This window comes from Protopterus annectens, chromosome 14.part0 (genome assembly GCF_019279795.1).
Source record: "Protopterus annectens isolate FY-2018-M chromosome 14.part0, PAN1.0, whole genome shotgun sequence".
NCBI classification, from domain to species: Eukaryota; Metazoa; Chordata; order Ceratodontiformes; family Protopteridae; genus Protopterus; species Protopterus annectens.
Window position 1 is genome coordinate 634,223,134 of NC_056748.1, and position 24,514 is coordinate 634,247,647.

Below are 24,514 nucleotides of genomic sequence, written 5' to 3' on the forward strand. Positions count from 1 at the left end.
AAGCTGTTATGAAGATTCATCAACCTCAGGGGTCCATTTGGGCTTGTTTTGATTCTGGCTGTACACATTAGAACTTGAAATGCATTCAGTTTATTTAAGATCATGCATTCTTTTCCATTCAAATAAGGTTTGACTGACTGTTACTGTTTCTTTAAATTTTGTTTAATTGGTGTATCTTGTTGTCCTTTGTTTGTCTTTTTCTGTGAGCATAAAGCCTATCTTGAATAGAAGTGAGGAGACTGTAAAATGCTGCAGTAGGGTGAGAACATGTGTATACCGGTACCTGGTCTAAAGCTTTAAGTTCAGCCAACAGGTGCAACATATGACTAGATTCTGGATAAGATATGGTAGACATGGTGTGTGCAATAGCTTTTCTAGTTTTCAGCAACCAGGTGGTTTCAATTGTCAGTAACCACTCAGACTGGTAGGAAATGGTTCTAAACTATTGACTTTTTCTGATCTATTAGTAATGGCTAAGTCCAGAAGATAATTATTTTACCTATTTTGAGCTGGTAACACCATTTGTTTTAGGGTATGCAGAGAAAGAGAAACTTGATTGACCTTCCCTTATAAGCTATCACTAGGAATTATAAGCATAAGGTGCCCAGGAATGCTGTTAATTTGACACAGTGTTTCTTGCATTATATTTGCTGATGGGGTTGGATATCTACATTCGTAACACGTCTTTGTATGACCATTTAGAGCTACTTGAGTAATTCTTAATTGGGCCTTTGACAGATGTGGTGCTGCTACTGGTAATTAGAGTGAGGCTTAAGTTATAGGAGTTTTTGACCAAAGTAATGACTCCTCTCCATTGTTTAGTTTGGATTCATTAATCAAATTAGGATGTTGTATTTTTGCGAAAAATATGAGATGCACCATGAGTTTTCCTTTAACAAGGTTTCCATAATCAAAATGATATGTTGAACTGGTTAATCCAAGTTTCACTTGATCCCTTTTTTTTTATACTGCCTATGTTCATGCAACTTAGAGAGTATCTCATCATTGCAATTTTCTTGAAATAGGGACCAAGAGGGGCCTGAATTGAGTTCAATCTCTCCACTGAGCAAGATGGCTAGAGCTTTAATGTTGGAAGTGATATTTTTAATCAAAACAGTTTGGTATTTAGGATGCATGAATATCTGATGGTTATATTTATAAATGTCATATATGTGCAACAAGGTGTGCAGGTTAGAGCTAATACAATACATGCAAAGAGTATGGGTTCGGGAAGAGAAAGAGCAGGTGCAATGTGCTGCTGGTTGTAGTGTAGGAGATGCAGTTCATAGGCCTAAAAGAAGGAAAATAAATGCATGTAAAATCAGTGTGTGGCATGTGCTTTTGTACAATGTACAGTGTGCAACCAGAACTTACACAAACATTTAAAATAACCCTAAAAGGTGTTTCATGTTAATTTCTGTGGTTATATTTAAACTCTTTGATAGAATTTCAGATATCTGCCAGAGTGCCACATTCTAAAAAAACATACTGCTCAAAATATATTTTATGTTGTACTATATTGTATAAAGAACGATTTTGTAATGCTTATAACAACAGTATAAGAATTTTTTGTTTTCTTTTCACAGAGAATCATATCCTAGAAGACATGAATGCATGTGTTCTTGCAATAAGTGAACGAGATACTGTACTTTTTGAGCAGTCATCCAGTGCTGTCTGTGGACGTGCTGCAAGACTATCTCAAGTGGTAGCAGGAGAAATGGACAACTATGAGCCTGGTGTGTACATGGAAAGTGTAATGAAAAATGTTTCATTTCTGTCAAAGACAGGTAAGATATCATCTCAGTAAACACAGTTCGCAGTCTTATTGAATTATATATTTCTTGTAGTTATAAAAAGAGAAAGAATGATTCAGATTTTGAATGTTTTCCAAAGTATTTTGTCTTTAAAATGTACAAAATCAATACAGTTTAACAAGTACTCTATTAATCCTTAATCTACTAATTACAATTTCCTGGTACTTTCATAAATGAATGCATTCACTAGTCTTCTATTCTGCTTGCTACAAAGTGTCCGATTTTTAATTTTCACAAGCAATACATTCCAAAATACATTAAGTAAAAAAAAAATAATAATAATTATAATAATAATACCATGCCATAGACCGTTTCCATTTTCAGCAGAAATACTTAAAGAGCTATGACTGATTCATCTACAGCTTCAAACCATAATATATTATGTTAAGTTTGTGTTAACGGTATAGAAAATTTATATTATTGCAACTATGTAGTATTACATTCTGGTGTCTGTGAAAGTGTTACCCTTTAGAACTAAAATTTTAATTACGCAGAATAAAAACAACAGCAATTTTTGTGTGTCATGGAGTCACAGCATTTAACATTGGTGCCACAAGGTGATTGATTCTCCAGTCTGGTCCTTAGTGTGGGTGCCTTCTATGCAGAGTTTGTGTTCTCTTTACCTGCATGGATTCTCATTGGGTCATCCAGTTTCCTCATGTACTTGAAAGACATGCTGTAAATGACTTAGTAGTGCTATAAACTGTTCATAGATCTATTTTCCATGTCAGAATGAATATGTTTGTGTTCTGTAATGAGATGGGATCCTGTTTATGAGGAATTTCTATCTCATGTAATCTCTGAGTGTCTGGATAGGTGCTGGTTCCCCTACAACCCTGTGTTGGATTAATCATGTAATTGGTGAATGAATCAAAGAATGAATGAGTGGATAGTTTTTCTTACAAAATAAATCATTACAAAATATCCATATCAAACTAATGCATGCTTAAATATTGAGTGTATCTATAAGGATAGTACCTGACATGAACAACAAAGTCTAAAGTAGATGCCAGTGACACAAAGACAGATGTGATGTGCATTTAACTGGGAATGCATGACACTGACTTGCCAGTGCACCATTTGCCTGTTGCTTTCAGCATACAAGCATTTACACTGAAAACCTTGTGAAGAACATTCTAAAATGGTTTTGGGATCCAAAGCCATATGTTGAGGTATGGCTATTGTATGTAATTAGAATACCTATGCATAGCACAAACTGCAGCTGATAAGCAGTTACATTAGATGGAGAAGATGTTGCATTGGCTGCAGTACAGATGTGTTGGGGGTTTAGGGTGGGGACATGAGACTGATGTTTGCATACGAATATTTGCTGTGACTATAGTTATGGGCATCACATAGCATAATATACATGTCTAATGATTTACACATTTCACCCAGAGGTGTACATGTACTGGTATGGCCATCCAATGGAATCAATGTACAGTAAAGTTCACTACACTGGAGAATGAAGTTTAACTGCAGGTCTCCTGCATACATGGCATGTGCCTGTTGGGCGAAGGTATATTGGACAAGCATGATCAAAACCAGATTTGGCAAGAAGTGACTGGTGCAGGATGTTGAACATCCATAACATGCTTGTAAAACAAGTTTAATGAAGGATTACTCATATGAACTTCCATGAAAAGGAAAAGATTGTGGACATTATGACAGCTTGATCCACCAGAGATGGTAGACCGACAGCATTGGTGTACCTTAATAAGGCTGAAGATTCTTTTGTCTTGCTCATCAGCCAAGCAGGAGGCTTGGAAATGAGAGCTGGGCTGGTGAAGTTACCAAGTGTCTGTCTGGGAAGCACTATGTTAGTAATGTCCACTGTATATAGTATAGCACACTCCACTGCATATTTAATTGGAAAGATTCACCAAGGCCTACCTGCAAATTTGCCATTTCAATCATCTCTGATCTACAACTGCAGCAACCTAAATAATAAGTATGTCTGTTATGCTATAGCAGTGTTTTAGTGTGCTGTCCTATGAAGGCTGCAGACAGTTATAAGGCCTGAGTGTGTGATAAGACATTGGTATCATGGGTGTCCCTCTTTCACAAATTACATTGATGTCCAGATAAATACACCAGGTCACCACGCATCTAATATCAGTAGGGCACTTGTAGTTGATGAAGATGACAAGAGGCATTATCTGATGACACACAGGTACTGCTTGCTGCACTGTAGAGGGAGGGCTCACCAACAGACTGAGCACATACCCCACTCAGGCAGGATAGATATATTTTCCTGACAGCTGTACTTTTGTCACTGGCAGAAGAAGCATCCAAAAGGCACATTGCCTCCAAGGTGTGCATACGCACATTGCCTCCAGGGTGTGCATACCCATAATAGGGAATATGAGAAAGAGTGAGTCTGTGTGTGTGTGTGTGTGTGTGTGTGTGTGTGTGTGTGTGTGTGTGTGTGTGTGTGTGTGTGTGTGTGTGTGTATTGGGGGTGGTCCCATAATACCATTACCATCATTGATAAAGCTACAATAGGTGGCACTAATCAGTAGATGTTAAGGTTAATGATCCAGGAATAACAAACTCCTACCCACAGCACTGAATATGGATTGTGAATTATGATATGGCATGCAATCCACTCACAGTGCCATGGATTATTGGTGCAGGGACCACACTTCACTGCTGAGATTGTTTGACGAAAATGTTACCTACATTGGTGACTCCATATTGCAAAAAAACATCCATTCTGTCATTAAGGACCATGCCTACAGACTGCAGAGACTGTTGCTGTGACCCTGTAATGGTTCCCTTTCAGTACAGAGCCTGCCACCTCTGTTTATGAGTGTAATCCAAGATATGGACAGTGATTATTTTCTAGCTCTAAAGAAGAAAGCTCATCAGGCTGCATCTGCACATTCCCATAGTTCCACACCTTCCCTGTTACCTGTGGCCACACATCTTTCATCCCTGTTCATGGACAATGATGTCCATCAGCATCAACACACGATACACATCTTCAGGATTCACTTTTATGGTTCTAGAGTTGTACCCCTTCCATACTATGGACTGATCCAAGTTTTGACACTGCAAGTGTACAGAAAGGACCCTACAAATGCTCATTTAGTGGCTGGAAATTATGGTGTGTTGCTCCCTTACACATCACAGATTACATGCCTCTGTTCGCTCCCATGACCCTAACTTATATCATACTGATGCAGACACCTGTCACTGATAGCCACCAACTGTGCAGGTGATGATATGTACACCTGCCACTGAAATCCACCAGCTGTGCAGGTAATGATGATATGCTTGGCCCACCTCATTACTTGTGTGAGCATTTCTGATAAACAGCCGGGTAGGCCAATCCATTATCATACATAGACTAGGTGTGATAACATACGCATCATTTTTCTCTGCATCTTCTGTGCCATGACCCATAGTTGAGGACCTGATACCTCATGTTTAACACTGATGAAATGTGTGGCCTACTTCAGGCTTGGCTGCAGCAATTCTGTGTGCTTCTTCCCTATCAATCCTTTTCCACTGCTACTGAGACGCTTGGCATTTTAGGCTCTGACAAGATAGACAGATGTATTGACATGTGTACATTTTAATGTAGTGCAGTATGATACACACAGCAGAGAGCTTGCTTGAACTCTTTTAAAGCACCCCTCCATGTGTCTATACACTTGAGTAAACTAAATGTTTACTAAAATACAGTATATGTTTCTGCATTACATGTATAGTCTTTGGGAATTATTAATCTGGTCTCTAGAATATATCTGACATGACCTGCATCATACAACAAATTAAATATTATATGTGACCTGCTCTCTGCATGCATTGTACCTATATCTGACATCTGTGTGCGCTTGCCACTCAGATGACCATGTAGGTAATTCCCTCACAGGGCCATTTGGTATAGGACTGATTTAAGCCATATGCATGAATTAAGAGACCTGCCCAAGTGATGTACTTGCATATTATAAATAATGCTCAGGGCATTACTGAACATCAGACAATAAAGGGAGTGGAAGCCCTTCTTGTTGATGTATAGCAGTCTCTCTGACTTATGTGCATTCTGTATAATCAACCTGTGGCTCCCAGGACCTCAGCAAAACTAGCTGAGTTATAAAATACCTGCATAAAACTGCTTATTCCCTCTGCTGTGCTAGGGCACCTGCTATGTTCGTCCACATGTTGCAGTGTAATCTTAAGGAAATGGATAAGAATTTGTCTGGCTGATGACTATGCTATCCCTGACACACCTCTAGTAAGTCACTGAAAGTTCCCTCTAGCTAAAATGGTTAAATCTATATGTACCTAAGCATCAACAGGAATGGGAACACAATTCTTCTCACAAAGACCATTTCCCCAACTCCTACCATAATCCATAAACAATTATTATAGGAGCTAGCATAGAAACAGCACTAGGCAATCATTCACAGGAACCATAAGATGCCTAGACATACACACTTTTAAGTATACACATACAAGTTCTTGCCACCCTTTCTTAACACTTAATAATGCTTGCATCACAACTTGAGCAAGGTCATTCATAACAACAGTGATGTAAATTTGTAACTACATAGCTAATTATCAAGACTACTCTGCATGACATCCAAAGCAGTACCTTGTTTGACCTGTATTGGTAAATTATTCTTTTGACTGGGAGTGCATTGCTTTAGAACCTATCCCTTTTGCATGTTTGTTGGTGTATGCATAGATCCCCTAGAATGGTTCTTTAAATGGTTCTTTAAAGACCCACTGTTTTGCAAAGAAATGGGATGTAAAATAACTAAGTCTTTCATGTCTCAAAAAGCAAGATACAGGTCACCTTGGAGCTACTGAGGATAGTGGAAGTTGTGCTACTGTGCTGAGAAAATTGAAGGATTTAAGGCATTAACTTTCCTTGGTTTACATAACTGGGACATTTCCAGTTGAGTGATATCAGTGGCTTTATAACATCCAAAGGGGGCATTAAATTGATGGGTCTAATAAGGGATGAGTAAAGTGGTAAGATGATTTCTTGGATTTTTAAGACATCCCCTTGGAAATTAACTGGATCAAGTAAAATGAAGATGGACTAAGAGTTGTTGACATTAGTACCCAGGTCACTTCCGACCATATCTCTCTGAAGAGCAGTATCACTTATATCATATGAGGTGGCATCAGATGTTGTGCCATATGCTACTATGCTGCACATTTTTAGCAATTAGCTTGAGACTCTTTCCCATACAGCAAGCTTGCGTATATTGCGTACCTCATTGATACAATTTAGTAACAGAGGATGCGCAGATAACTACACCACTTAAGTCATCAGCAAACATGATCAATAACACTTCGGGAATATTGGCTTAGATGTCTGCAAAATAAATTTCAAGCAGCTGGAGTCCAAGCACTCTTTTCTGCGGTACTCATTAGTTACAATTTTATGTTCAGAGGGGGAGCCAGGAACTTTCCCAACCTGGGATCTGTTAAGTAGCCAGTCCGCAATCTAGTCAGTCTACTGGTTTATGTTAAGTTTGTCTAATTTTTCAATACTACTAACATGGGGAATATTGTCACAAGCTTTGGGCAAGTCAAGATATTCTGTGAACAGAGTGACCACTGTCCACAACCTATGTATCTGTTTCAAAGTAGTTTACTCTGCTCAAAGTTGGCTACATCTACATAAATGATTTCTGCTATGGCATGTCGCATGATTTTCAAGTATAAGGCAGGTGAGGCTGACGGACCCATAATTACTCAGGACTGTAGAGGTGCCACTCTTGTTTAAGGGAGTGACAATGGCTGTTGTCCAGTCTTCAGGAACAAACCTGTATAGGTTAAGTAGAGACTCAATGCAGTGATAAGAATGTAGCCTGTTATTTTATTTGTTTCTGTAGAAGTGTTATTTTTAGACTTTGCCAGAGATTTTAAGAATTTTAATAAACTGATTTTTAGTGGAAACTAATTTGTTATGGATAATGGATGTACGAATGTGGGTACATTAGGTAAAATTAGTACTAAATCTGTCTACAAATATCTTGGCAACATCTTCGGGATCAGACTATGTGATATCACTATGGCTGAACACTCTGCATTGTTGAACATTATTTCTTAATTTCCTGACATAACTGAAGAAAGGCACACAGTTTCATTTGGTATTTGCAGCAGCCTTATGTTTATACTTTGCTTTACATTTTCTTATAGTGCACTTAAGTTCCTTACTGGTATGTTTCAATGCGGTCTTTGGTTGGGGTAGCAGGAATTTCTTCCAACTTTTCAATATCTTCCTTCAATTTTCTTATATAATTTATCAATATTGGAATTCCATCAGAGATGTTTACTCCTAAATTTGCCATTATGTTTACGGTGGATGGCTGTCGGCTTTAAAGGAGATGGTAAAAACTGAAAGTGAATGTGGCAGCCCTCTCAGATGTGTATGTTTGGCTCGGCATTGTTTGGAATTTCATGTAGCATGTATACACAATGTGGCAATTTTGCCCTGTAGAAGTCCCTTAAGACAGTCTCCTTTAGTGTTGGGGTGGAACTACAAGGCCTGACAAGGAGAATGTCTGATTTGACAGATTTAACCAGGAATAAAGAAATGTGGGGAGAGGGGACATGGGGGAACTAGGCTAGTAAGGGCCAGGTCCTGGCTATTACAGTCTGTAGTGGGTAGTTTTACAGTTTTCTCCTGGACATGTATAAAGAAACTCAGCTTTTCACTTGTACCATGGCATAGAATGTAAGAAAACTTGAGCATTAACTGAGTACTGGAGATCCACTGCCTTCTTTGTTGTAGTATACATAACTTTATGATTAGAATAAGTTATGCATTTCTGGGGGTGCAAGTAGGAGACAGAGCATACTATATAATAATGGCTGATGGGTCTACCCCTACAAATAAATACCTAATAAAACAATAAATAAATAAAACAGCTTTAGATTAAAGAGTTTATGTTCATGCTACAGTTTCTGTGACTTAGCTGATTAGTGCATTATGTTCATTCTAACAGAATTAATATGCATCGACATATTAGCATAATATGCTTGAATTATTAGAAGCAGAATTAAAAATGTGTAGTAAACAGCTGTATTGGTAGAAGATCCTCAGGAAAAAAATAGCCTTAACCAATTACATGTTTGTTGCTACCTTAAACTTGTATGCTAAATTTCACTGGGGTGATGTTATAAACAGAGGGCTTGGTTCAGCAGGGGCTGCCAACAGTGGTATGTCCTGATATGGGCTGCCTCCACTGGCACTGATACTTTCTTAATTAGGGCCAGGCCCACTGATGTTATCCTAATGGCCATCTCCCTGTTAATGAGGTATTCTGGAGAGTGGCCTATGCTTATTAGCAATGTACTCTTCACACAGAAATGCCAGTGGTAAGACATTTATGCAGCTGAGTGATTCACAGTATTGCTTGACTTTGTAAGTTAGCTTGGTAGGGCAATTTAATTGACTCAGCCAAAAGTGTGAATTCACCAGTTACTTCCAGTGTGTTGTGATTGTTTTAGAGGCAAATGTCAGGGAATTTAGCAGACAGGTAGTGTTGATGTGTGCATGTGTGTGTGTGTGTGTGTGTGTGTGTGTGTGTGTGTGTGTGTGTGTGTGTGTGCGTACACATGTGAGTACATGCAAATTTATGAGTGATCTACAGTAAGTCTATGTGTGTTTGTGGGTATGAGTGCCTGCCTGGGTGGTTGTAGTAGAGGGGTTAATTAGATGATAGGTAGGGCAGGTGTGGATGTGTGTGTTTGCATGTGTGTGTGTGTTCCTCTCCATGGTGGGCTATCATGGCTCTAGACTCCTCTCGACTAAAGAACAAATCCCACAGTATTGAGCAGGGTACACTAGACACCAGAGTTTTTTTTCTGCAGTAATACTTAAACAGTTAAAAGAATGAGTTTTACAGCACAAACAACATATGTTAGGGTAGCGAATACAAGATGCTAGGGACATTAATATAAAGAGAATGAGGGGAACTTCGATCTCTGTTCTCTTGATACAGAGAACAACTCCTCAGCTAGGCAGAACTATAGTCCTCTGCACTATTACTAGGCACTGGGGATATTGGTTAGATATTACACTACATGACTTTAAAAAACAGCATAACAGGAAAAAAAAAGCTTTGAAGCCTGTACCCTTAGCTTGGAAAACACATCATTAACAGCATATAGTCTCAAGGCGCTCTTGGATTCTTTTGTATTTTTTTAAATAAAAAGAAGTATGAAGTTGTAATATCTGATATTATTGAATAATTGTGATTGTTCATTAGTTATGAAGGACATGGAATCAGGAATAAATGATAGATATAGGTGTGTATGGGACGGGGCTGCCATACCTCCCAAAAGACATGCTCACTACATCTGGACAAAGCCAGAAGGAACACTAGATGACAACAGGCAGATTTTTTTTATATATTAGTCCAAGGTACTTAAATTAATAGACCAACTGTTGTAGCATCATGGTGCACTTTCTGGACAACAATAAGAAAGAATGAAACTATAATATCTACCAACTATAATTATCTGTAAATTAAGAGGGGCAGGGGAAAAAATAAGAGGACAGATCAAGAATGTTTTATCAACTCAGAGAGAGGTAAGACATATAGTGTGTGTCCATGTGTGTTTGTATGTTTGCATATCTTCATGTGTTTGTGAGAGAATGACTAAGGTTGGGATCTGTGCCAAATTGATGGAGGGGTCACCAGATGTGATTGCACAGGAAAGTGCTGATTAGCACTAGTGAAACAACATGCAATTCAAAGATATGCAAATTAGCTGATAAGGAGGTATTTCCTCATTGTGGTTAAAGTGTCTCTGAATTGTATTTCCCATGAATATGGAACCAATCCCTTTAGGCTACAACTCTTAGCACCAGCATTGGGTTTCTTTCTGAAACTCATGAAAAATGTTCTAAAGCTATACTGCATTACACTTAAAATAATTTTTGCAACATCAGTTACTTTGATAGACAGTGTAAACAGTACCATTTAGCATGAATGCACTTGCTCTATTTATTATGGGATATTTTATAAGTAGCTAATTAAATGTGTATTCTCACGTAGCACATTTTACCTTAAAGATTTATATGTAAAAAAAAATGTATTTATTTATTTTTTTTATTTTATTTTACATTTGTTTACTGGGAAAGTCCTACTGGACACAGGTCCTTTTTCAGTGGAGGCCCGGGGAGAAAAGCTTCAGAGTAAAATGAAGTGTAAAATATAAAATATAAGATACAACATGAACTATACCATCAAAAATAGAAAGTAAATCCAAAATAACAGGAACAGCTGTATAACAACTTAGAGATAATTTAACCTGCCATACATAGTTGAAAAATTAAGGACATTAAAATAGAATGAATGCACAGTTAAGATGTGAGGCCTTTGTCCCAACATATCTGATTGAGAAACTACAGAAAAAAAATTACAAGATTGTCATGGTTATATGATTACTAAACTGCAGAGGGCCTTTACAGTTTATAATATCACTTAATGTATCATGTGGATGTTTTGACTGCAATAAACAGGGTAAAAGTAGGCATATATTCCACATGTATAGTCAGGGGAGGAGTAGGACATGCTAACCAGTGCCAAGATTCAGTTAAGTGATTCTTGAGAGTCTTTTTGAATTTTACTGTAGAGGAGCTGAAGGTGATATGGGCTGGTAATTTGTTTCATATTCTGGGAATGACATTTGAGAAAAGTGAGTTTCCAGCTGAGTTGTTTGCATTGGAGGAATTAAGAAGTAGCTTATTACTAGAACATAGAAAATGGTTGTTAATGTGTGGCTATATAAGATTTTGGAGAGCAGGGATTTTTTCTGGGTAATGTAGGATTATTTGAGCAAAGGTTAATTAGTTGAAGAGTAGTAGTTGAGGCAATTCTAGCTGGTTTAGATGTTTCAGAGATATACAATGATGAGTTCTATATGGGAAATCAGTGGTAAACCTGGCAATTTTATTATAACAGGATTTGAGTTTAGCTAGGTCAGTTTTTCTAAGGTTGATTAGAATAGGAAAAGTATATAAGAGTGTTGACAGGAGGTGTGTCCGAGCCATTGTAGCTTTTATATTTAAGGTCAGGAAGTGTCTGTTTCTGTAGAGACCTCCTAGTTTCGTGTGTACTTTCTTAATGGTTTGAGAGATTTGAATGTCATATTTCAAGTTGTTGTCAGTTTCTATACCTGGAAGCTTGATGTGGGTTACTGGTGTGATGGCGGTTTTGCTTTTGGATGTGATGTTGAATGACAGATGTGTTGGGAGATTCCCTGAAGGGGAAAAGAAAAGGAGTTTGGTTTTGTTGGGATTTAGAATGAGTTGGGCATTAGTGAGCCATGCTTCAATGGCTAGAAATGAGTCTTGGTTTATGGTCTGGAGGTCTGGAAGGGAGGATGCTGCACATACTAGAGTGGAGTCATTAGCATATTGTATAACTGTAGAGTGAGCAGTAGAGGTGTGGAGTTTGTGAATTGAGAGAATAATAACAGGCCTTCTTAGACAATAGCTGTGCTTGCAGTACTTCCTGATTGTTTCTAGGTCTTGCGGACCTTCTGTCTCTCGGTTCAACCTGCTCCCTTCAGACTAACTATGCTTATGCTCACTCCACTCCCCTACCCTGCCCCCTTTTCCACCCACCCATGTATCCACTAAATTTATACTTATAGACCACACCCCTCAACCTCCACTTAATACCTCCCACATACCCAATAACCCTATTGCACCACAACTTATTATATCTATTCTTAGCACTTCAACTTCCCTTATAATGCTATAGCTACTTAATATACTCCTATCCCAAATACCTGAATAATAAAACATACTGTAATCACCCACATACTAACAACTATGATATTTATCATCACTATTACTACTTTTTTTCTTCTTTCAGCTTATACCTCTTACCATACCCAACTGCATTACACTAATTCTTCCCCTTGGCAAATAAGTGCAACTAGCTCTCACATAAATCCACTACACTCTCACACAGCTCTGTGCCTTCTTAGCCCCTCCCATATTGACTTTCACTTCCACCACTGGCTGCCTCTTATTTGTAAGTCCCATTACCCCCAAGATACTCCACACTAATGCATAAGCTTAACAAACTCTACCTACATTTACTCCACCAACTAACATGCTGTGGCGACATTCACCCCAATGCTGGTCCTAACACTCCAAGCAACCCTAATCTATCTCAACCCAACAATTTACTCCATAGACAAAAGTTCTCTCTCCTTTTTCTTAACCTGAAAATCAGGATTATCCTAAATAAAGTCCATGACCTCCATGTACGTTTGGCTCTATATAAACCTGAGATTGCAGTACTTACTGAAACATGGCTAAACCGAGACAACAAAAATGCTGAGATTTCAGCTCCTGGGTACAATGTCATAAGAAAAGATAGGGTGAGCAAAAAAGTCAGTGGTAGCCATACTATTCAAAAATCACCTTATCCTTAAACAACTTGATATTGATATTCCTGGTACTGATAATGCAAAACTCATCATCACAAAATTAAAACTAAACCCACACAGACACAGTAATATCATGGGCAGATATATACCTCCAGGTAATAACACCGCCATGAAAAAACAGGAATCAGGAAACTGTGGTACTTGGTGACTTTAACATAGATTGGCTCAACTGCTCCAACAGAAATCCTTCTACCCACATTAACCTCCATGGGTTCACCCTACTGAACTTCTCTCCCAGTAGAACAGACAAAGATTCTAAGTGTCAGTCCATACTGGATTGGATCATTACATCCAATCCCTCCCTTTATTCCCAGTCAGGCTGCCTTCCTGACAGTCTGAGTGATCATCAACTAACCTACCTGATAAAAGCCAGAACTCACCATATAAATCAATCATCCTTCAGAGTTGTTAGAAACTAAAAAAAAAACTTTAGTCTTAATAACTTTATTTCCTCACTAAAATGATGTAACTGGAAACCATTGACACAACTAACTCTCAGTGAAGCAGTCCACTACTTTAACTCAACCTTCTTACAGATATTAAACCTACATGCACCCAACAGAACTATTAGAATAAAGACAAATTTTGCCCAGTGACTAACTAAAGAAACTAAAACCATTCTCAAAGAAAGGGACAAAGCATGGATACAATTCTACAAATACAAAACCCAAACTTCGTAGCAAAAGTACCTAGAACTTCAGAATAAAGCCAAGAAACTAACCAAACTAGACAAAATTAATTACTACCAATACATCCAAGATAAATATGCTCACAACCCACAAAAACTTTGGCCCACAGTAACCTCTATTCTTAAACCAGAAAGAGCCGCATCACCAACCCCAGCAATCCCAAAAAACAAGATAATATTCCCACTCAGTTTAATACATATCTCACCAAAACAGTTCAGGCCCTTGCTGATACCCAAAATAATGCTAACTTCCCTATCCCAGCACCCTCCAAAATGCATACTAACAATCAGGATAATACCCCCAATTTTAACTTACATTCAGTGTCTATCAAAGCTATTTCAGAATTCCTTGATAAACTTAAACCTACCACCCTAGCTGCTGACAATTTAACAGCAGAATTCCTCCAGTTAGCCTCACAGGCTATAACCTAACCTGTCGCCATCCTCATTAACAGATCCATATTTGACTGTAGGGTACTCACCATCTGGAAAAACTCCCATATAATTCCACTCCACAAAGGAGGTAACTCCGTAGAACTCAATAACCACCATCCCATAACTATTCTATCACCATTATCAAAAATATTAGAAAATGTTATTCACACCCAATTGATGCACTACCTCCTCAATTACAATCTGCTATCTGAATCTCAGCATGGCATCCGACCCTCCCACAGTACCACCACTGCATTAGTGTCCTTTACCAACACAGACAACCAGCATAGAAACAGTGGCCATTGTGTTTCTTCAGTATTTTTATATCTATTAAAAGCTTTTGATATGGTGCATCTTAACATACTATCCACCCTTAATATCAGCCCGTCCTCAAATTCATGGTTTAATAGCTACCTATCAGGATGGCAACAACCAGTGCAATGGCAAAACCAACTGTCTACTTATCTACCAGTATCCTTAGGAGTTCCTCAGGGATCTATCCTTGGCCCATTACTCTTCTCATTATTCACTAACCTGCTCTCCTACTCCATACCTCATGCCTCTGTGGTGCAATATGCAGATGATACTACCCTCATATGGGCTCCCTCACACTAAATGACCTTCACTCCCTAACCCAAAACTGTTTCACAGTTGCTGAAACCGGGTTCAATAATTCCCATCTAATTCTTAACTCAAACAAAACTTCTTTTTAGTCCATGTAGATCTCCACCCTCGAGTGACAAATTTATCTTACTGTCCAACAACAACATCAAGATCACCTCTACCACTCACACAAAACTACTAGGTATAGAAATAGATAATAACCTGAGATTTGACATCCACATATCCCAAACCATCAAGAAAGTCCACAAAAAACTAGGCCTCCTCTATCGTAACAAACGCTTTCTCACTAAGCACACAAAAACCCCATTTGCTAGAACACATCTCTTGTCTACCCTCCTCCACGCCTCCCCTATTCTCACTAATCTACAGAAGGCTGACCTAAACAAACTTGAGTCTTACTACAAGATTGCCAGGACTCATCACTGTATACCACTTAAGCAACTAAAGCTGAAGCTGCCTCACCTTCTTAAACTCAATCAACTGTCACTTGTACATAAGTTATACTACCACCCAGATAAAATCCCAGCACTACATGATGTAATCCAAACCTATACGAACACTAGAACACTAATATCTAGTAATCAGAACCTCCTAAAGGTCAGTAACTACAATAATAATGCTGACAAATCCATTTTCAGCTGTTCTGTTTCTAAATCTTGGAATAGTTTACATAGATTATTGACCACTAACAGCTCTATCACACAATTTAAAAACACTTGAAAATACATTATATGGACAACTGGTTCTGCTCCTGTGACTCCCCAGGGTGAACAACTATTTACAAACTAATACCTGCATTTTTCCCACATTCCTTCCTTTTGGTACTATGTACTATATGATTCAAAAGTCTGCTTCTATCTCTCCTGAATATCCCTATATATTTAAGTTTATCTAAATATACTTTTAAATAAGTTACTGTATTTCATTCCTTACTGTGATATTTTCCCTGGGTAGGCCATGCACTACCTTTGGCACTGTATTATGTTGTAACTGCTGCTAAACTTTATCTGAGTTTTTCTTTGCTTTGTTAACATTTGCTATGTGTGCTAAGCAATGCAATATATTTCTGTATTTCATACTAACATTTAAGTATAGCTGTAGTTTGGAGCTTTTCTCCCCAGGCCTCCGCTGAAAATAGACATGTGTCCAGTTGGACTATCCCAGTCAACAAATGTAAAATAAAATAAATAATAGAGGTCAAAGGATGGAGCCTTGGGGAACTCTTAGAGTTACTGGAAGAAAGGGGGGGGGGGTTCATTTTGCCATTGGTCAGCCTGCTCGCACTCAGATAAATAGCTTTTAAACCAGGTGATACAGGGACTGCTGAGGTTTAGGGTGATGAGAGTGTTAATAGGTTTGTTATGATTTACCATGTCGAAGGCTTTAGAGAGGTCCAGAAAGATGGCAGATATGAATTTTCCATTATTTCCATAATAATTCACTGTGTCAGTAAAGGATAGTAGGGCTGTTGTAGTACTTTGATAAGGACAAAAGCCATGCTGAGTGGTAGACAGCAGCTTGTGTGTGTGTAGGTAATACGTTAATTTTGTGTGAACTTCTCTTTCTAGGATTTTTGATAAGAGTGACAGAATGGCAATTGGGCAATAATTGGTCAGCTTGCTGGAGTTACCTCCTTTATGTAAAGGTATGATATGAGAGATTTTCCAGATTTTACGTACTAGGTTTTCTATTATGGATCTGTTTATTAGTATAGTTACTGGGTAAGCTATTGCTTCTGCTGCTGTTTGCAAAACGTCTGCAAGGAGTTTGTCTGTTGCAAGTGTGGTTTGTTTCAGCTTTTTAAGTAGTTTTTTTTTTTTTAATAGTATTAACTGAGACTGGGTGTAAACTGTGGTGGTAACTGAGACTGGGTGTAAACTGTGGTGGTGGTGCTGCGGTAGCGTTGTCACCTTACAGTAAGATGTTGTCCTGTTCGATTCTCAGCTAGAGCGTCTTCTGTGTGGAGACATGCATGAATGGGCATACCTTCATTGAAGGTTGTGCGTCAGAGCTGGCAACTCGGTACGTAAAAATCTACTGCCAATCATCAGCGGACCGGAGTTCTGCTGTGGCAACCCCTAACCGGGAAAAGCCAAAAGACACAACAACAACTGAGACTAGGTGTAATGCAAAGGAAATGGTGCTGTTTTGTGATATGGGTGGTTCATAGGTGGAGGGATTATTCTGGGAATTTGAGAGGGCTAGGATAGTTTCTGTGAAGTATTTTTTGAATTGAGTTGCTATGCTATCATAGTTACTGGTTGTTGTTGGTGAGGGTGTCATAGATTTACCTGGGTGAAGAATGTTATTAATGACTGCCCAGAACCTTTGAGGGTTATTCTGATGTTTTGTTTGCATATTATGGTAATAGGTGATTTTTGTCTAGTTTGACTAGCTTTTTTGCTGTTTCTTAATTGTAGGTAGGATAATTTTGATGCCTGAGATTTGCTTTTATGATACTATGCCCAAGCTTTATCTCTTGCTATTAGTAGGGGTCTTCAGTCCTTACTTAGCTAAGGTGCATAGTTGTCTTTAACTCTAATAGTTCTTGGGAGTGTGTGGCTGTTTATTATATCTAGAAAAGTGTTGTTAAAAGATTTAACAGCATCTTCTAAGAGTTGGTGTTTAAGGGTTTCACAGTTGCAGCTCTTTAGTGATGAGATAATGTTGTTGGGGATGAAATTCTCTTTGTTTCAGATTTCTCGGTAGATGGTTGGCCAAATTTGATGGGGATAGGACCTTAAAAGAAAGGTGGGTTGATGGTTGCTAAGATCATCTGGCAGACAAACAGCTTGATAGCAAAGGATGGGGGTGTTAATCAGAATACAGTCAAGGATGGACTGTCATTTGGAAGATTTGTCTCTCTTGTAGGAGAGGTGATAGTTTGGGTGACTCCATGAAGGTTGATATGGGTAGCTGGATTTTGAGAGGAACTAGTAAACCAGTCAATGTCAAACCCTCCAGCATGACTGTCTCCAAGGGAGGACAGTGGAGATTCAGTGAAGTAGATGTTTTAGTGTTATTCCCAGATGGGATGTAGCTCACTATAATGTTGATGTGTTTCTTGGGATTAATTATTAGCTTATCAAAGAGCAGCTCAGCGTTGTGAAATTCACAGATAGATAGTTTTAAGGTTTCAGCTGTTAGGTGTCTTTTGACTAATATTGCCACCCCACCACCCCTTTTGATAAGTCTATCCTTACAAATAATAATGTATCCAGGAGATAAGATTTCATTGTCACTGATGCCAGGTTTTAGCCAGGTCTCGGTTAATATTACTAGACTGGGAGATTAGTGTGATAGTATGGCATGGAGGCCATGTACCTTGTTCGCTATACTTCTAACATTCATGTTGAGAAGGAGTAGATTAGAATTGTTTTTGTGGTTTAGCAGAGCTGTATGCAATGGGGGGATGGAAGGGTAGTTAGAGACACATTGTGGGTGAATTGGACCAGGGTTTGGATATATGTCCCCAGAGAGACATAGTTGAGTGGTAATTTGAAAGAGTAGCTTGGTGAGTTTACTTAGAAGTTTGGAATGTCTTTGACAGGTAAGAAAAAGGGTTATAAGTAGGTAGAATATGTTTGTGTAATAGGCTGGGTAGTTGGTGTTGAAAAGGGTGGGGGCTATGTTATGATATACAGATTGTTTGTATTGGTAGAGGTGAATAGTTTTCCAGGGAGGATGAATAGGGTTTTGCAGTGGATTGTGATATGAGGAGAGGTGGTATATGAGGGTAAGCAGTGTGACTGTGGTGGTGTATAAAGTAAATTGCAATTGTTTGATAGTCATGTGTGCCATTGTATGTGTGGGAGGTGATGGTGGGTGGGAGGTTCTGTTGGTTGTGATTGGTTGAAAGGGATTATGTGGGTGTGGATAGTTATGGTTGGTTGACAGAGAGTATGTGGATGTGGAAAGCAGGGGAATGTGGGAAAGGGGGTAGGGTAGAGGAGCGGAGTGATCCTGAGCTAAGCGAGGGTGAACAAAGCTGACTGAAGTAACCTTCGGAAATGCATGAGAGTGAAGAATAAAAAAATATCTCCTAGTCTAGCGTAAACTGGTAAGTGTAGTACCTCTTCAGCCTTTATGTTGTAATGGCGGCTACAAAATGTAGGTCTTTACATATTCTGAAGGGGGTCTTACCAGTTAGTTTTGCGTACAATCATGAATTGGATATAATCAGTTAATAGTTTTGGAGTAAAGCCCAGAGTCACTGGAGGGTGACTGGGAGAATAATTTGGCGTGAGGGTGGGGTATAAATCAGAGTCTACTACTAGGAGAAATACAGGATAATAGAGGGAGCTTACAAGATGTAATAGAGGGGATGTTTGGACTGTATTCTAGGGTCTCTGGCTGTGACCTCACCTTTAGACAAGGAACTACTTGCTATTAATATTAAGATACAGGAGCATAACATGCATTAGTTTGATTAGAGTAATTTCTTCCCAGTTGTGGCAGATCCCTTGAAGGGTCTTTTAGTTGCAGGGAGTTTTGCGCCTGAACTAGGGTGTATTTAAAGATGAAGCTAGAGGCAAAAGAAGAAAATGTAGTTAGGACATGTGGTTGGGAGCAGAACTATGAATAAGTGTGAAATAAAGCTAAGATCTGAAGAAATGTAGTACTATAATAAAGAACTAAGGCTAAATAAGACAGTGAGTTAAATCATAATAAATACAGTGCTATAATCATCTCAACTGTCTAGTTATATTAATCACTTTATGGAAAGATCAGCAGTAATATGCCGTCAAGCTGCTTATACAGTGGCTACAAAATAAAGGTCTTTACATATTCTGAAGGGGGTCTTACCAGTTAGTTTTGCATATAATCATGAAGTGGATCTAATCAGTTATCAGTTTTGGGGTAAAGCCCGGAGTCACTGGAGGGTGACTGGGTGAATAATTTGGCATGGGGATAGGGGCTAAATCAGAGTACATTTTGCACTTTGACAAATATTGAAATAGTTTAGCATGCTCTACTCTTGAAATTTGTGTATAAAAATCTGAAAATATTCCAGCAGTAACAATAGTTCTGTAGTGTACGGTATATGTTAAGACACACTTCAGAAAAGTCTTACTTACTTATCAGTAATGACTTTATGTTAATTTTTTGCTTAAAAATATATGACTTATTTTTAATGTTTTACTTCTATTCATTATATAAAAAGTTATCATCGATTACATTTTTTAGTTATTTATTAATTTCTCTTCATTATGTAAAAGGAATTTTTGCAGCAGTCTGCATTGTCCTGCATTCCCTACCAACAGGGTCAGCTGAGGGACAAATAGAGTATATTTCCTGTTGGGGGTTAAGGCAAGAACAGGTCCTCTGATGTACAGGGTGGAGTGGCTCATTAGACTGAACCAAATAGCATTCATCAGGGTATTACTAGCAAGGTAAAAGTGGAGCTGGATAAGCGTAATGCTGAACTAATACCTAGCTCTACCTCTTTAAACAATCGACTCAGTGGATTACACAAATATCCAGCTATCCTTCATTTTAATATGGGGTTATAAGCACATTGGTATTATTGCCAAATAAGGGTTACAAGACATGTAAGTGACCTTAATAAGGGTACATAACAAAAAGGAAATCCTGGCTTTGTTGCTAGGGTTGGTAAGGAAAAGTTTGCATTTATGGCCGTTATATCAGTGCTCTGAAAAGTGAGTACTACTGTCTTAACAAGGGGTATGTCTCACTTGTAAATATGGATTTAGGGGAGTCATACTCCCCAAGGTCACATTAATGCTGGATTCTATGAATAACAATTCATTAAAATGGAGAACATCATCATCTGTGCAGTGACCGAGACCTGGATCAAGGCTCCAGAGAGCACCCTAGCACTACCAGCTATAATTCATAGCACACCTTTTGGCCCCCAAATCTGGACCGAAGCACTAAAGGTGGTGGTGTCTCCATATTCATAAAGGATATGCACACCTCCAAACACGTAGCCCAACATAACGCATCAGAGATACTTCGAGTACAGCTAACACTGGGAAAAACTGCAATCCAGGTTGTAGCCTGCAGTAAATCTCCCACCATGTCCCAATACTCCCACTCCACATTCCTAAACACACTGGAAAATATTAGGGTGCAACCCAATACACTTATACTGGGACACCTTAACTACCTGTCCATTAACTGGGAAAATTACTAATGTACGAAAGCACTTGCTCAACATTTTCTGGAATTCATTAATTCCAATACCCTGGACCAACTCATTCTTACCCCCTCCAGGGGTAGAAACATCCTTGACCTGGTCATTACTAACATGGGCGACCATTGCTCTACACCTGGAATCAATTCCTCCCTGGTCAGATCTGACCACAAGCTTATCACCATGGACATCCACATCCCACTCACACCCCCACTAAAGGAAACCACCATAAAAAACTTCTCCAAAGCCAATTTTGGGCTACTAAAAACAGAGGTGGCTAACTTCACGATGCCCACGCAAATGGAAAATAGGTACATGACTGCTGAATCACACACCAACGCACTGTATGAGCACATACACAAGTGCATGGAATAGGCCATGCCAAACAGAACCAAGACGCTTTTCTCCAAAAAAAGGAAGCCAATCTGGTGGTCCCCTACCATAGACAAACTCTACAACAGAAGGAAAAAACTGTTGCAGAAAAGAGTGAATGCCCAAGACTGGAAAAACTCCCTTGTTAGCCTCAGCAAAAAACTGAGATCCCTTATCAAACCATCTAAAGCTAGCTATAAAAACAAAATTGCTTGCAGATTGCCGACAGGTTCAGTGTGAACTTTACTCCCCGTTCACCCCTAAAGGGCCCATCACAATCCCTGAGGAATGCTGAGTCCTTATCATCATGGCTACACAAGTAAAAAACACACTGTCCACAGCCAAGAATACAGCTTCCGTGGGACCTGATAATATCTCTGGCTGTGTTCTACATGAATTACAAAGTGAACTTGCATCACACCTGAGTACCATGTTCAGTCACAGCCTCATTTCAAGCATTGTTCCTACTGAATGGCACACTGCTACGGTCATCCCACTCCACAAAAGGGGAGCGACTACAGACCCTGGGAACTACCACCCCATTAGCCTGACAAGTCTGATATGTAAGGCTATGGAGTGAATCGTCATGGAGCTTATTAATAGGGACATAGGGAATCTCCAAACTCTGGCCCTACACAGTTTGGGTTTGTAAAAGGTAGATCATGCCTGCTCAACCTAATAGACTTCCTTGAGTCTGTCACCAGCGCTCTTGATGAGGACAAGGTAGTTCACACAGCCTACCTAGATCTTGCCAAGGTTTTTGACACCATCCCTCACTCCGGAATCATAGATAGACTCACTAAACTAGGCATAAACCCTTGTGTTATAAGATGGGTTGCCAACTGACTCACTGATAGAGCCCACACTGTAAAGATAGCAGAGTCTAAATCTGACTACTGACCAGTTACAAATGGTATTCCACAGGGATCAGTCCTAGGTCCTCTCCTGTTAAGCATCTACTTTTCAGAAGTTCAAGCCAACACAAAGGGAATCTGGTTGACCAAGTTCACAGATGTCTGCAAACTGGGAGCCATTATTGATTCTCCAACTGATGTAGACATTCTACAAAAAGGCCTCACTGATACCAATGACTGGGGCCAGAACCATGACCTTAAGCTCAATGCCAAAAAGTGTATTGTCATTCCCTTTGGGAAAAATTTTTCCCCCATGAACTACCACATAGGCGGTAGTCCACTAAACACTGAATGTGTGATAAGAGACCTGGGGGCACAGATTGACAGCAACCTTTCCTTTGATAACCACATTGCCACTGTAGTCAGAAAGTCCTTCTATGTAGCACATCTCATTACAAAAGGTTTCTCATCCAGAAAGAAAGAAGTCATAATCCCTCTTTACTCATCCCTCATTAAACCTATTATAGAATACAATACCCATTTGGTATGTAGCTCACTAGACACGTGCAACAACTAGAAAGGCCACAAAAATACGAAACTAAGAGGATCTTAGGCCTTAGACACATGCCCTATATGGACAGATTAAAAAAACTTCAGCTATACTCTGTCGCATATCGCCTACTGAGAGGCGATCTCTGCTTGACCTACAAAGCCATGTCTGACTCAGAGCTGTTAGGTATGCTACACCTAAAGAAATCCCATCCCTCCATGCCACACGCTCCAGGGATCTAAACCTCATTACCACAATAAACAGAACATGCTGGAGGGACAGGTTCCTAACCCAGAGAATTCCCATACTCTGGAACAAGCTTTGCATTCATGTCAAACAGAGCACTTCACTGGCCCTCTTTAAGAGAAATCTTGATGAATGGATGGGCAATAGAAAAGTCATCCCAGGGTTCGCTTCAGTGGCCTTGCTTGACAGGGGCACTGGGAACTAACTTCAGGCAGCAGTTCACCTTGGGGATCACCTCAGTGGCCTTGCTTGACAGGGGCACTGGGAACTAACTTTGGATGGCATGATGCCAGGGAATCTTCTTGGGCTAGGCTTATATAGGCTCCAGGGCCATTAGCCTAGTATACACCTATGAACCGATGAACCTATTTGATAGGAGTTTTAGGTTGCAAGGTTGGGGAACAATGAGAATAAGGAGATGATAAACTGTGGTATAGATGGCTGGTCATGAAACAAGATTGAAAAGATAGGACCATACTTTGAAAAATATATAGCAGAGACAACCATCTGAGGAACATAGCTGCAAGGAAAGACTCAGCACTGAGTTACACAGTGATCATATGTGATGAGAATAGCATAGTTTCCTATGAATACATGTGGATACTTGACTATAAATTAATAAAGAGCAATACATAGGTAAATTAAATCATGACTGGCATATATGTAAAATAATAATAAATGTCAAGAGAACAATTCATGATGTGATGTCTGTATAACAAGTCCTGTATAGTATTGTTAGAAAAATCTACATGCTGCTTAGAAAATATATTTACATACTGCTTAGAAAATATATTTACATACATGCTACCTAGAAAAATATATTTACAATGTGTGCTGCTTAGGAAGATGTGCATTTAATCATTCAAACATATATGAATAGTGTGATCAAATATATAGAAAAATGTGTGCTTTAGTTAGGAATAAATGTACTTAAATCCATAAAGGTTAGGTAATGCATTTAATTCTGTCTTGCTAGAATAATAGAAGAAATAAACCTGCATATTATTGCTTGAAGCACAAGCTGCAGTGTAATCAGAAATTTGACCTTGGCAGCTTGCAGATGCAGTCTGGCTCATGTCTTTCAAGTAAAGATTATTTTGCAAAGTTGGAAAATAATAAATCTGTTTGCATGTATGTCCTCTTTCCTGCCTCCACCAGGAAGTAGCCTTGTGCACTATCTCTGATAGTGCAGCTGGGACAAGAGAAACAAAAGGAGGCTTTAAGGAAGACTTACATCTATTGTATTTGAACTAATCAGAGAACCTTGAATTGGCTACATCCTCAGGAGGTCATCGTGACTGACCAGCTGTTTGCAAGGCTGCAACATTCTCA

At 39.0% G+C, this 24,514-nt stretch overlaps 1 protein-coding gene across 1 annotated transcript in view; it reads left to right on the top strand.

Moving 5' to 3' along the window:
* Positions 1-24,514, top strand: part of CTNNA3 (catenin alpha 3) — a 2,496,777-nt gene that overhangs the window by 563,877 nt on the left and 1,908,386 nt on the right. The window contains exon 4 of the mRNA XM_044055603.1: positions 1,587-1,787. Within this exon, the coding sequence (XP_043911538.1) occupies positions 1,587-1,787 (201 nt within the window). The remainder of the gene's footprint in view (positions 1-1,586; positions 1,788-24,514) is intronic.